The sequence below is a fragment of the Ascaphus truei genome, chromosome 9 (assembly GCF_040206685.1).
Source record: "Ascaphus truei isolate aAscTru1 chromosome 9, aAscTru1.hap1, whole genome shotgun sequence".
Lineage (NCBI taxonomy): Eukaryota > Metazoa > Chordata > Amphibia > Anura > Ascaphidae > Ascaphus > Ascaphus truei.
In genome coordinates this window covers 44,120,555-44,135,953 of record NC_134491.1, presented here as the reverse complement: position 1 = coordinate 44,135,953, position 15,399 = coordinate 44,120,555, and the positions used below count along the sequence as shown (strand labels likewise).

The 15,399-nt window shown below is 46.7% G+C and overlaps 1 protein-coding gene across 3 annotated transcripts in view; it reads right to left on the bottom strand.

Moving 5' to 3' along the window:
* The window catches only part of FOXN3 (forkhead box N3), a 188,321-nt gene that overhangs the window by 78,494 nt on the left and 94,428 nt on the right, over positions 1–15,399 (bottom strand). For all 3 annotated transcript variants that reach the window (XM_075614573.1, XM_075614575.1, XM_075614574.1), the window contains exon 3: positions 951–1,087. In XM_075614573.1, the coding sequence (XP_075470688.1) occupies positions 951–1,087 (137 nt within the window). The remainder of the gene's footprint in view (positions 1–950; positions 1,088–15,399) is intronic.

The following is a 15,399-nucleotide window of genomic DNA, read 5'->3' as shown; positions in this document are numbered from 1 at the left end:
TGAAGGGGCCGCGATTCTGCTCGAGTCCATGGGTTTTTCCTCTAAAAGGAGTGCCGGTGACTTCACTCTTTGTACACGGCTTGTACACTCATTTTTCGCTCTTTGTACACGGCTCCTCGGGATTTTGCCCTGAAACTGATATTTTTTCCTTTTGATCGGCAGTTCATGAAAAGTAACTACAAAAAGGTACCCGAGGTTTCAGCTGGAAACGTGTTACCAGTCCCAGGGATAGGTAAGGTTTATCCCACGGTATTGAAGGTGCAGGGGCAGGTGGTGCCTTTCTCCCCTTACTATCTACATCAAGGTGGCCAACTCCAGTCCTCAAGACCCCCCCACAGGTCAGCTTTTCAGGATATCCCTACTTCAGCACAGGCTGGTGCAGTCGCTGAGCCACTGATTCAGCCACCTGTGCTGAAACAGGGATATCCTTAAAACCTGACCTGTTGGTGGCCCTTGAGGACTGGAGTTGGCCACCCCTGCATTTTGTGAAGACCATGTACTCTCTTTTTAACCCCTGTGCTGCCAGAGGGGACTGCATGGTACTGGCCAACCTCTTTCCTCCCTGTCCTGGGGAAGAGAGCCAGGCATTGCAGTCCTCTGCGGCAGCAGCAAAGGGTTAAAGTCAAAACGTTAAAGAAAATGCATTAGAAGCATGAAAATAAGGCAGAATGTCTCGTCTGTACACTACGTCACAGTGTATTCTATTTGGGCAGAGACTGCATGGCACCAACATATTCCACAGCGCAGTAGAAAATGTGAGGGACGAGACAAAAGAGTACTTATATGTTAAGACAAACAGAGACAATGGGAAAGAGGTGCCTGCCCCAAGGTGCTTACAAGCTAGAATGTCGGCTACTTGGTATACTTGGCACTATTATACTTATACGCCGTGGTCAGCTGATTCTCTTGCGTGGATATGTGATAGAAAAAAGGCTGAAATATTTCCTTACCTTTGATATGCTTGAGGAGAGGTGGGAGGTGTGTTGAAGACATGGCAATAAGGGTGATAGGGGGTCTTTTTCAAGGCCTGTATTAGGTTTTGTCGATATTCCGGATCTATGCACCAGAGAGATCCTTTCCCGATGCTCTGCAAGGAGAGAAAGGAGGGAAAACACGGTTACTCAAACAAGGACACGGATATATAGGCAGCGTTTGTTCCACTCATTTCCAGGTACAAACATTACACCAATAGTTAGATTTATCTGTAACGGACAAGGTTTCAGAAAGCTCTAAACCAGGGGTGGGCAGCTCCAACTTTTGGATTTTGGTGTAACTGTATAACATAAGATTCTACTGCAGGGATGGCCAACTCCAGTCCATTTGTGCTGAAGCAGGGATATCCTGAAAACCTGGCCTGTTGGTGGCCCTTGAGGACTGGGAGTTGCCCACCCCTGCTCTACACACACTATTATTTCATCTATGAAGCCTCCTAAAAGGTGTCACAATGTACAGAACATCTATTGTTCTGTAGGTGGAGTACGTACACTGATTAGAAAGTAGAATAGTTGCACTGTTGATAGCTTGTTGCTAGTGGAACAGTTCCACCTTTAGGTGACATGTCAATGATACAGTAGCATCTACTTCAATTAATGGACGATTTACATCTAACATTTTATATAAATGTCAAAACCTCAAAATGTAAAAAACCAACAACAAAAAAAGGAGGGTAATGAGGAGGGGCGAATGTTTGAACATCAGAGATAAAGAAACACTGGGGGGGGTGAGAGACAAGGGGGTCTCCTTCCAGCGCAAATTGTATGAGCAAGTCAAAGAATTCAAGAACCCCCAGGATAGACACAAGGGGACCGGATGTAGGATAGACACAAGGGGGCCGGATGTAGGATAGACACAAGGGGGCCGGATGTAGGATAGACACAAGGGGACCGGATGTAGGATAGACACAAGGGGGCCGGATGTAGGATAGACACAAGGGGACCGGATGTAGGATAGACACAAGGGGACCGGATGTAGGATAGACACAAGAGGACCTGATGTAGGATAGACACAAGGGGACCGGATGTAGGATAGACACAAGGGGACCGGATGTAGGATAGACACAAGGGGACCGGATGTAGGACAGACACAAGGGGACCGGATGTAGGATAGACACAAGGGGGCCGGATGTAGGATAGACACAAGGGGACCGGATGTAGGATAGACACAAGGGGATCGGATGTACTGTAGGATAGACACAAGGGGACCGGATGTAGGATAGACACAAGGGGACCGGATGTAGGATAGACACAAGGGGACCGGATGTAGGATAGACACAAGGGGACCGGATGTAGGATAGACACAAGGGGACCTGATGTAGGATAGACACAAGGGGACCGGATGTAGGATAGACACAAGGGGACCGGATGTAGGATAGACACAAGGGGACCGGATGTAGGATAGACACAAGGGGACCGGATGTAGGATAGACACAAGGGGGCCGGATGTAGGATAGACACAAGGGGACCGGATGTAGGATAGACACAAGGGGACCGGATGTACTGTAGGATAGACACAAGGGGACCGGATGTACTGTAGGATAGACACAAGGGGACCGGATGTAGGATAGACACAAGGGGACCGGATGTAGGATAGACACAAGGGGACCTGATGTAGGATAGACACAAGGGGACCGGATGTAGGATAGACACAAGGGGACCGGATGTAGGATAGACACAAGGGGACCGGATGTAGAATAGACACAAGGGGACCGGATGTAGGATAGACACAAGGGGACCGGATGTACTGTAGGATAGACACAAGGGGACCGGATGTAGGATAGACACAAGGGGACCGGATGTACTGTAGGATAGACACAAGGGGACCGGATGTACTGTAAGATAGACACAAGGGGACCGGATGTAGGTTAGACACAAGGGGACCTTATGTAGGATAGACACAAGGGGACCGGATGTAGGATAGACACAAGGGGACCGGATGTAGGATAGACACAAGGGGACCGGATGTAGGATAGGAGAAGAATCGCCTTATAACCGAGATTCTGATTCTGTAGCATTAGGGGAAGACTGGCAGGTTAGATGGGTCAAAATAATTGTTATCTACCATTCCTTTCTATGTTGGTATTATCAAGAAGTTACCAGTGTGCGTTACAGCACTTTTCAATTATACTTCATAAATTAAGTAGAAATAGCCGTGTTAGTCCAGTAACGATAGTGCAGAGTAACTGAGTACTTCAGTATTAGGGGATACCTTTCTTATTTTGACTAATAATAGATATAAGACACGCTAACTCTCGTCTCTTCCTCAGGTCAAGCAAAGCGTGTCTTATAATATCAATTATTAGTCCAAATAAAAGTACTCAGTTACTCTGCAATTAAACTTCCAAAGCTTTTATGATTAGGATAACATGTAATGAGACTATCTAATGTCCTTTGACGAGATTTCAGGGGCTAACCTCTTTCCCCCACAAGGTCAAGAGATACTAATGAGATATATCTACATACGTGTGTGTGTGTGTACACACACATATATATATATATATACACACACACACACACACACACACACACTACGTGAGTAATTTAATTTGAACTCTTAGGCTGCGCTTATAGTGTCGGCGACGTGACGTCGCTTCAAAACAATTGTATTGATGCCGTCGCGTGTGCTTATAGTGGGCGCGACGGCGCTACCAAAATCTTTGTAGTCACTAGAATTTGATTTTGCAGAGATGGTCTTCCCATGTAGCTGCCTATAAGCCAATCACATAGCCCCTTTGCCTTCCCCATTGCTGACGTCACTCCCCTTGTAGCCAGCGACGTCTCCAAATCTGATTACAACTTTCGCAATGGCAACGGCGACGTCATCAGTCACGTTGGCGGCACTATAAGCGCGGCCATACAGAGCAGCACAGTCAGTTGGGCATTTCAAATCCCCACAATCTTTCTTTGCATCCTGGACATAACATGAAAAGAAAATGCCAACATTTATTCTGCGGCAGAGGGGAATGAAAGCGTTGAAAAGATCACGTGGAAATGTTCTATTAGAGATCAGAACGTGAACTTAACAGAGGTTTGGTCTCTGAATACAAATTTTTGGTTTCTCGCACAAAAGTTTGGGAAAATACAAATTAATATCTACTGGGATATCACAAAAACCAATACTTTTCTTACCATAGATTTCTACCAATGTGTTATTTTCTTTTAAAAGCCTTTAGGAACGCAGTTATATATTACATTATTATCTATCGTATCGGCTGAACAGAAGTTGCAACACTGGTGAGCCTTTCTCACCCTTTCAAGCAGATGATATTACACATTACTGCACTATGTTACAGCTGAAACACATCACTCCTTCTCCCGTAACTTTCCGCCAAATTTACGGATATCCAATACTATCTTTCTGTTTCCAAGCTCAAAAATGACCCGTATAAAATGTAATGGTGGCGTCTCACCTACACGAGGCCTGGCGCTTCAGAGCGGCCAGGAAAATACAGCGCCAACGCGTGCTCATGTGCCATCAGTTTCTATGTTTATAGATGAACAATAAAGATGATATATATATATATATATATATATATTTATATTTGTTATGCTTCCAGCCACCTGGCAAGACCATGAGAGGCTTCCCTTATATTCTTTGTCTGTGAGGAGTTCCAAATACGGTGAAAATGGCATAAAACAGAATTTGCTCACTTTAGGTCCAGGTCAAATTGCCCCTAAACCAGCAGGATCGCAGACTGCTGCTCTTAAATTCAGTGGCCGAGAAATCACTGCACGTTTGGGATGATTGCCGCCTTCTTCCCTCAGTTACTGTAGATGTGAGCCCCTAAATATCTGTCATACAGCACCTCCCTGAGTTTCTCATGTCAGGCCTAAACTTATAAAGGTTCTCCTATATTATTGAAACAAACAGTACACAAGAGGTTACATGAGCGAGTGCTCTCACTGTACTGAAAGTCCGATGTAGAATGCAACTGTAACACAACAAACAAACAAATAACAGTTAGCACTGTAACATTCCCGCTGCCACGGGGGCAGAAACAGTGCAAAGTATAGAAAGATGCACTGGAGACGCGTCACAGTCAGAAAAAACAAAGCCGAAATATGCCGAGGTTTCAGAACCAAGCTCAGAAAACAAGGCACTTAAACTCTCTTACTGCAGCACATCAGCATCGCTATCACACAAAGGGAAATTCGTTTATCAAGTGGTTTTGCCTTATTTTGTTTGGGTGAAAATGAACAACTATTTAGGCCAGGAGTGGAATCGTGATTTGTTAAACCGAAAGCCCCGGTAATTGCGCTGTGCAGAGAGACAGGACTTCCCGCTGTGTGAGGCTGCAGTTCTAACCCCAGCGCCAAAACGCAACTTTCATTCCACGTTCACAGCAAAGGGTTCAAAGCTGTGGAAGAGATTACAGGAAGAGGAGGTAATATAAAGAGGGTCTTTTTTTAAAGTTCATAACGACTATTACACATGCACAGCTATGAATACCTACAAAGATAACATATATAGTACACAAGGATATACAGTACATGCATACAATATTAGAAGTGTGCACACACACATACATACATACATACATACATATACACACTTCAGCCCTTGTTGATCCACTGCTGGATGAAAGTCCCCCACAATAATCTTCCAGGTACTGTGGTTGCAAGTCTCTCCTCTACGCTGTGTTTGTGTCATATATATAATGCAAAGCAACAACCAGCACCCTGTATTAATGAAAAATCCTGATGCTAATCCCATAGGTAAGAATAATGGAGATATTACCAGATTGGAGTCCAGCAATGAGGAGACAGCACACCAGGAATGATATTCAAAATGATTCTGTATTGTAGAAAAATACAGGCACCCCAGCCAATGTTTCAGTCTGCAGAGAGCGACTAGCCTTGAAGAAGGTCACTCTCTGCAGACCGAAACGTTGGCTGGGGTGCCTGTATTTTTCTACAATACAGAATCATTTTGAATATCATTCCTGGTGTGCTGTCTCCTCATTACTGGACTCTAATCTGGTAATATCTCCATTATATATATATATTTTTTTTTTTACTAGCTTGTACATTTTGTATACGACAAGTGCACCCACAAGTCCCAATATGAGAGCTAGTGGATCAGGTTATTGATTGCCGCGGTGGCTGCAGGCTCTATATGACCTGGAGGACAGAAGTCACTTTGATAAGTTTTATTGTAAATATTTACCTTCCCAGAACAGAAGATCAGCCTAATAGAACTCTGACCTCCACATCTTTTAACGGCTTTAAACGCAGCCTCGCTGCAGTAGGTGAATCTCTGCACATTCAGAATGTGAAGCAGCGTTGGGGGGAGGGGGGTGGAAAGCATACAATATGCTGCACCATATTCTGCTACTAATGTGCTATTTGCAGAGTTAGTATAAAGATGGCTGCATCTGTGCCGTTTAACCTCCCATCACCAATAACATCAGTAAGTTCGCACAAACTATTCAGCGATGTGGGAAATGTTTTCAATATCAAATGCCCAAAATGATAAAAACGTCTAAAAATATATATATAAAATATTTACTAAACAGCCTTCAGCAACAAGGTACGTTCCAAGCGTTGGAAGACGCACAGTCTGACGATTTGAATGGGCAGAAGACTGCTTGGTTAAGTTGGCCTGAAATGCTCATAAAAAAGGTTAAAAGAATAAAAAATGACTGAGCACGTACCGAAGTGAAAATGTCCTATTAACCCCCTGAGTTCCAGAAGGCCAGCAACGCATTGTGGGAATAAAAGGAACATCTGATAAACTGATCAGGCTGGAAAGTAACTGGAAGAATATATTCTGGTAACCTGATTTACTGCATTACATCCTTGCCTGTAAAGTGCATTTCGAAATGCTTTTCCTCATGATCTCACTGGAACTAACACTTTCCGAACATTCCCCTCTGCGCCTGCTTCTAAACACACTGTAATCAGGAAAGAAAATCAATAGAGTTTAGGACACTTTTGTGGTGATTAATTTCCATCTTATGACAGTTGGCGTGCTGCTCCAGATACTCATCCAATAGCGAGACTCAACAACAGCGCCAATCAAAAGAGGGAAAAAAACCTGGATTACATTTGTCTCCAAGGCAACAAGTGACTAAGGAGTGGATAAAGAGTCCTTCTAATCTCAGCAGCGGAATGTTTCAGCCACTTTAACAATGTATCCTCTCAACACTACACAGTAATCTTCTTGTACATTTCTGATTGAGCACGTTTGAGAATAATGCAGAGATAGTTACAGTCTATGAAACGCTAATGTGCAAACGTCAGTGTCTTGTGCACGGCCAGACACGCGTGCTCCCAGCACATGGACTTGCCATGTTGCTGGGAAGTTAACATGTTTGTAAAATTCTGGCAATGAGATCTAGGAAGGGGGGCGGGGATGCATCTTAAAACAAGGCTGCAAAGATACTGATCTTTGAAGTTGTCAGACCAGGTTGAAGTCATTTTATCCCTCTCTCTGTACCAAGAATGAAAACAAAGAGAATGGCAAACTGTGTGGGGGAGTTATTCATCTCTATTCACTGCACTACTGCAGAACTATATAAAATAATGACAAACCCATTGGTTGCATTAAAGGGTTAAAAAATAATGTATTGTATTAAGTCACAAGTTTCCCGTCTCATCCATTGTTCTCCTGTGGCCACACCCACTGACTGAACGTTCTGAGCCCCAACCAATAGCAGCAAGGGACAGAGCGTTAAACTACTCGGAAGGCGCCATCCGTAAAACCAGCCCAGAAATGACCGGACATTACAGGAGCCTTAGGAAACGGGGACAGCCTGCTATATTAACATCAATGGAAGGGGTTAACTTTAACAAATGTCACCTTATCTTGCCCACAGTGACTTTGAATTCTGCAGGCACTTCTGAAGATAAATTATATAATGGCATAAAAACTCTCGGTTATGTCCCATATATATGAACGTGTATATGTATAACATATCTTTGTTATCATTAGGCTGCGCTTATAGTGCCCGGCGACGGTGCCGTCGCGCCAAAACAAATACATTGGATCTGTTGCATGCGCTTATAGTAAGCGTGACGGCGACGGAGTGACATTTTTTTAAGCCATTGCAATTTGATTTTGGGAGAGACTGTCGCCACATGTGACTGTCTCTACACCAATCACAGAGTCGCTACTGCACTCTGCCCGCCCCCTTCGTGACGTCACTGGCCTTGTCGCCAACGACGTCGCTCCAAACCTAAGTGCAACTTTCGCCAGTGGCGACAGGTGACGTCATCGGTCGCGTGGCGGTCGCTATAAATGCGGCCTTACAAAGTTAAACAAAAGGCAAATGTACGTTGTGTATTATGTAGTGAGCTGCATGCTAAAATATATGGCATTTCAAGATTTCTGAATCATGGCTCAAGATGGTTTATATCACTGAAGGGAAGAAAATCAATCACTGTTAACTAAACCCTTCTGTGGCTATTTAGGTATATGAGCATATTAGAAGAATACAGCTCACAGAGACGTTTTTCCAAGTAGGTTTGCATGAAAACACATGAAAAGATGACTCATACTAACTCTTTAGTCATACGGCCTAGAATACTTGTACCACAACCATCCCATGGCCCCGAACACTGCATTGTGCGCTTATAGCGAACGCTCATCAGATATGTGGCTACAACATGTGCTATTCCCTGCACTCGCCCCCCAGGAGCCCGGAGAGAATCTGTCACAGACTTTGAGATGCTAGCCACGGGTTGGTCGACTCCGGTCCCCAAGGGCCACCAACAGGCCAGATTTGCAGGATATCCCTGCTTCAGCACAGGTGGCTCAATCGGTGGATCAGTCTTCGACTGCACCACCTGTGCTGAAGCAGGGATATCCTGAAAACCTGGCCTGTTGGTGGCCCTTGAGGACTGGAGTTGGCCGCTCCTGTGCTAGCCCATGAAGATTCCGCACATCAACGTGTAGTTTCAAAAATGTTTTACAAAACAGAAAGAAAAGGAGAAATCAACCTCCCAAAACAGCCAATGCTGAATCTTTTTTTCCAATTCTTTTTTATTTATAACATTTATCCAGAGCGTAGGTATCAGGTATTATACAGGCCCTCTCCATACCTGAGGAACCTGAAACGTATTGCTTGCACTGTGCCGTGTGTCCTCCTGATGAAGAAAAGGTTAAAGGTGAGATGGCAAGCAGAAAACAATAAAGAGGTGTAAGTGGTTAAAAGGTAGGAACCCCACATGACAATTAAATGTACTGTACATTTCTGCATACTGTCTTTGTGGTGTATAAACAGGAGCTCTGTGGAGATATGCCTTTCCAGTTCTCATTAGATAAAAACTAAAACAGCTTGATGTTAATATGTTAAAGTTCCCCTTAATGGAGCAGTGCGTGTCCCCACATTTATGCAAACATAACTGCACGCAGGACACAGGAAGCCGGCAGAAGCCAGGCTCACAAGACAGGGCTGTGCTGACCATCAATGTCTCCATGAATCAGTATGGCTGGTCCCAGGTCACAGTAGGGCAGAGAGGCTTCTTACTTCTACAAAGGGAACTTATTCTGCAGTGAACGCTGTTGTGAAAGGCCAGTTCTGTTCTATTCATTCCAGAGGAGCGAGACACTCAGAAGAGCAATTCCACTTTCTGCCTTGGGAAAGATAAACAGTTTGCCCCTTTTTAGCACTTGCTACTGTAACTTCAACTGGAAGCGAGCAGCAAATGTTCAAGGTGCGTCACAATCTAGCAGAGAGGGGGCTCATGAGGTGTGAAATGGGGGGCGGCTTGCAATACCGCCAACACGGGGGGGAAAGGGGGACCTGCTTAAAATGTTTGTCCTGGGCCTCACGATTTCTGTTGGCAGCCCTGTCTGTATCTGTTACATATGCCTATAATCAGTGTTCGACAAACCTATACATTTGCACGCCCCGGGCGAGTGGATTTAACATCGTGGCGAGCTCCTAATGGCCCAAACAGCACACGTGTGGTACTAGGTGGCGAGCAGATTTTTTGGTGATTTGTCGACCACTGCCTATAATATATATTATCTTTACCCGTGCATGCAATGTCTTGTATATAATGTATACCCTGCTCCCTTATGTAACTATGTATTTGTAATCATGATTTGTCATCATAACTCTGTGCCCAGGACATACGTGAAAACGAGAGGTAACTCTCACTTCCTGGCAACACATTTTATAAATAAATAACATAAATGGTTAGAATATTTTGTACATGGCCACTGCTTTTATATGGAGAATTGTACAAAGAACAATATGGTCCCAAGAGATTAATGACCTGAAGAGTCTACAAATATATTGTACTTTTAATTATATTGTGCCAGCCATCCAAGCTTTACAGTGATAATATAGAAGACATAATATAAGGAAGAGTAATACAAATAAAAACAAAAAAAAAACACGGTGGAGATAAAAGTGCCTGCCCTAGTGAGCTTACAATCTAACTGGTATGTTGGGAGACATACAGAGAAAGAAATAATACATGGAAGTGCAAATATTAGAGAGCAAGGTTTAGAGTGTTTAATATGGTGAATTATAGGTCAAAAAGAATCAGGTTTCATTGTTTGAATAGCAACTGTATGTGTTCTATGCAAGAATCTACACCAGGTGTGTGCGCGCGTGTGTTTTATATATATATATATATATATATATATATATATATATACATATATATATATATACTAGCTGATATACCCGGCGTTGCCCGGGATGTAATTTTGGGGGGGGCGGGTGACAGGGTTGGGCTTCCCCCCCCCTTTGACAGCTAGATGGGTGACTGAGTTGACTGAGTGTGTGGGTGACTGTGTGGGTGGATGGGTGACTGAGTGGGTGGGTGACACTTTACTGATTCGGTGGGTGGTTCGGTGACTGGGTGGGTGACTTTGGGTCGGTTTGACTTTGGGTGGGTGGGTGACTTTTGGTCAGTGGGTGAGTGGGTGACTTTGGGTCGGTGGGTGGGTGACTTTGGGTGGGTGACTTTGGGTCAGTGGGTGACTTTGGGTGGGTGGGTGACTTTGGGTCGGTGGGTGGGTGACTTTGGGTCGGTGGGTGGGTGACTTTGGGTCGGTGGGTGGGTGACTTTGGGTCGGTGGGTGACTTTGGGTCGGTGGGTGGGTGATTTTGGGTCGGTGGGTGGGTGACTTTGGGTCGGTGGGTGGGTGACTTGGGGTCGGTGGGTGGGTGGGTGACTTGGGGTCGGTGGGTGGGTGACTTGGGGTCGGTGGGTGGGTGGGTGACTTTGGGTCAGTGGGTGGGTGACTTTGGGTCAGTGGGTGACTTTGGGTCGGTGGGTGGGTGACTTTGGGTCAGTTGACTTTGGGTCAGTGGGTGGGTGGGTGACTTTGGGTCGGTGGGTGGGTTGGTGACTGGGTGACTTTCTGGGTCGGTGACTGGGTTCGGTGACTTGGTGGGTCGGTGACTGGGTTCGGTGACTGGGTTCAGTGACTGGGTGGGTCAGTGACTGGGTTCGGTGACTGGGTGGGTCAGTGACTGGGTTCGGTGACTGGGTGGGTCAGTTACTGGGTTCGGTGACTGGGTGAGTGGGGTCGGTGACTGACTGAATGGGTGGGTGGTTTTGGGTGACTGACTGAATGGGTGGGTGAGTGGGTGACTGAATGGGTGGGTGACTGTGGGTGGGTGAGTAGGTTGACTGAGTGAGTGGGTGGGGTGACTGAGTGAGTGGGTGACTGACTGAGTGAGTGGGTGACTGACTGACTGAGTGGGTGACTGACTGACTGAGTGGGTGACTGACTGACTGAGTGGGTGACTGACTGACTGAGTGGGTGACTGACTGACTGAGTGGGTGACTGACTGACTGAGTGGGTGACTGACTGACTGAGTGGGTGACTGACTGACTGAGTGGGTGACTGACTGACTGACTGAGTGGGTGACTGACTGACTGAGTGGGTGACTGACAGGATGAGTGAGTGGGTGACTGACAGGATGAGTGAGTGGGTGACTGACTGACTGGGTGAAAGTGGGTGGGTGGGTGTGGGTGACTGGGTGGGTGTGTGGGTGACTGGGTGGGTGTTTGGGTGACTGGGTGGGTGTGTGGGTGACTGGGTGGGTGAGTGGGTGACTGGGTGGGTGGTTGACTTTGACTGGGTGACAGTGGGTGGGAGATGGTGGGTAACTGGGTGACAGTGCATGGGTGGGAGACGGTTGGGTCACTTACCTTGACCGGGTGGTGGTTCCTGGCGGCAGACGGTTCCCCTCCTGGCACCGATATCCCCGTGGCATCTGGCTGGGGCAGGAGGTGGGCTCGGGAAGTTGGTGGGGGGGCAAGAGTGGCAAGAGACCCGCGCCGCGCTTCCCCTCCGTCCGGGAGCCGGTGAGGGTGAGTGCAGGAGGCCCGCGCCGCGCTTCCCCTTCGTTCCTCGTTGGGAGCGAGGGGGGAGGAGCCTGGAGATTGCTGCTGAGCAGGAGGGCCGCGCCGCGCTTCCCCTCCGCCCGGGAGCCGGTGCACGTGAGGGTGAGTGCAGGAGGCCCGCGCCGCGCTTCCCCTCCGCCCGGGAGCAGGTGCAGGGCGGCGCACGTGAGTGTGATGGTGCGGCTGGGGATGTTGTGGAGCGTCCGGGTTTGGGTGAGGTGGGGGGGGGGGGGGGGAGGAAGAGAGTGAGGGACACCGGGAGAGGGGGGTGGGGGGTGTGGAAGGTGAGCTGCGGTTCGGCTGACAGGGGAGAGTGAGGCCAAGCAAGGTCAAACCTCAACAGTGTGTGTGTGTGGTGTGTGTATGTGTGTGTGTTGTTGGTCAGAGGCGCACGTGGTCACGGTGTGAGGAGTGTGTGCATGTGTGTGTCTCTCCTCCCTGCCTGGCTCCTCCCTGCCTGGCCCGCAGGCCAATGAGCTGTCCAGCAGACATACACACACAACCATTATTTGAGACTTATAGATATAGATATATATCTCAAATGGAAATATTACTGTATGTTCATTTGCATGTCTTAGGCAGGTCTGCAACCCTGTCTTTCACCATTATCACCCAGTACACAGCACTTTCACTGCAGAAGGGATTCTGGGAAATGACATGCAAATGAGCACACGGTGCCACTTTTTGTTTCAAATCCATTTTGACATGGATCCCTAAAGTTTATGCTTGCTGCATTGCACAACTTTTCAGCGCAGCCTGGGTTGTGTCTGTCTATATATATATTATATATAGATAGGGGTTCCATCAAATCAACCTAAAAATGGCCTTCTCTTGAGTCTTTGTTTCTACAAAGTAACCCTTACCCTACAAAACAATATACGGGTGTAATCCTGAGAAGCCTATATAACAGGGGCGGGCAACTCCAGTCCTCAAGGCCCACTAAAAAGGTCAGGTTTTAAGGCTATCCCTGCTTCAGCACAGGTGGCTCAATCAGTGGCTCAGTCTGACTGAGCCACCTGTGCTGAAGCCGGGATAGCCTTAAAACCTGACCTGTTGGTAGCCGTTGATGCCTGGAGTTGGCCACGCTTGCTGTATAAGTTTAACTTGTATAAATGTGAGGCTCTTGCCCCCGGAGCACGCCTTGCTTTTGTTGCTTTTAATGTTTCTCTTTTTCAGGACTGCAATGGGCTCTGTGCAAGAGCTTCATGTTTAACCAATTAACATTACAATTCATATTTCCAATGCTTTTATCCCCTGAATGAACCCTAAGGCCGAGTCCATAGAAGGACAGGCCGTGCTGAGCCGTGCGGACGCTCCGCGCTGAGCCCCTGCATCCTCAATGAGGATGCCTTGAGAGGGGGCTCACGCGAGCGTCCGCAGGCGTGCTGACGAGATGGAGGTTTCAGCCGAACGCCAAGCTGTTTTTCAGCGCGCTGTCGGCTGAAAACCTCCAATCACAGCACAGCAGTGTCGACGTCACGGCGCTGTGACGTCGGCACCATGACGTCGACGTCAGTGCGTCGCGGGCGATTGACCCAGCGACGTCACTGCCCCGCCTCCAACCACCTCCCCCCGGCTCCGATCGCGCCCGCTGGCTCGCCTGTATGGGCATGAAATCGCCCAGATTTCAGCAGGCGAGCCTCAGCGTCAGCGCGGTTCGGATCACCTCACCCCTCTATGGCCCGGGCCTTAGATGCTAGGTGGGCAGCCTATTTTTCAATGTAGCCACAGGTGTGGCGAATGAGAAGTGAAAATAGCCACACCATGCAAAAATGGAGAAGTTAGGTTGCTCAAACATTTAAAACAACACACACACTGAACAAGTTTATTCAAAACATGTACACTTCGACCTCTGTTACAGTTGCCTGAGACGCAAATGATGAAAATGGTTCAAATAGAAAATGTAAGACACTTTGATGTGAAATTTGACAATCCTTCTGACAAGTTGCAGAAACATTAGCTGAACATCTATACTCAACGCACATCTTATCTCCGCCTCCAAACTGACATCAACAATTCCAGATCTGTATTTTGACTTGATGAATCCCACTGGAGACAACGTGGATTCACACACCCATGCTGATCCAAACATGGACAATCATTTTGAAATGCCCGTTTTCAAAGTTGGGAGATGGCTGTCAGTCAGAACAGATTTCCACGTATCTGTGACTGAAGAATTCAGGTACATTTCCAAGTATTCCAGACTGTGAAGAGAAAGCAAATCGTCTTCAAGCCCGCGCTTGTCCAAAGACAGAAGGGTGGGAATTTCTTTGCTTGAATTTGTAATAAAGTGGAATGGATCACGCAAGAATTTGAATGCCAAATTGAAGTAATTGGAAATCAGAAAAACGTGATTCACATTTCTGGGACAGGTTTTTTACCCAGTTTACGTAGAGTTGCCGCTTCACGTCGAGTAGACCACACTCCTTTTTTTTTCTAGAAATCTAGTCGGTTTTGCAAAATGGGTCAAATCGTCCCGAGTTTGTACCAGAGTGAGGTGCAGTTTTGACTTGAATTCTTGAATATGCCGTGCCAGCTCACATATTACTTTACCCTTTCCCTGCAGCTTCACTTTTAATTCATTTAAGTGAGCCATATCGCACAGAAAACGTAAATCACACTGCCATGGAGGGTTCTCAATGTCAGAAAATGTTTTTCTATCTGACGTTTCTCAACAAGAAAATCTTTCATTTGAGGAGGCAAATAGGTAAACCGTTCCAGGACTTTTCCTCTGCTCAACCATCTCACATTTGCATCGTCAGTAAGATCCTCGAAATACAAATCACCGCATTCGTTCAAGGCCTTAAACTGTCGATGGCTGAGGCAACTTCCACTTCGGATGTAATTCACGATTTTCACAACCATGTCCATCAACGTTTTCCACGTGTCGGTTTCGAGCATCTGAGCACACAAATTCTCCTGATGCAGAATGCAATGGAAGGGGGGCAGCGTGTTTCTCACACCATTCTCACTCAAATGCTGCTTCAAACGAGAAACAAGTCCCGATTTTCTTCCAATCTTTGCGGGTGCGCCGTGCGTTGTAATAGAAGCCAGTTTTACCAGATCTAGGTCACATTTTTTTAAGCTT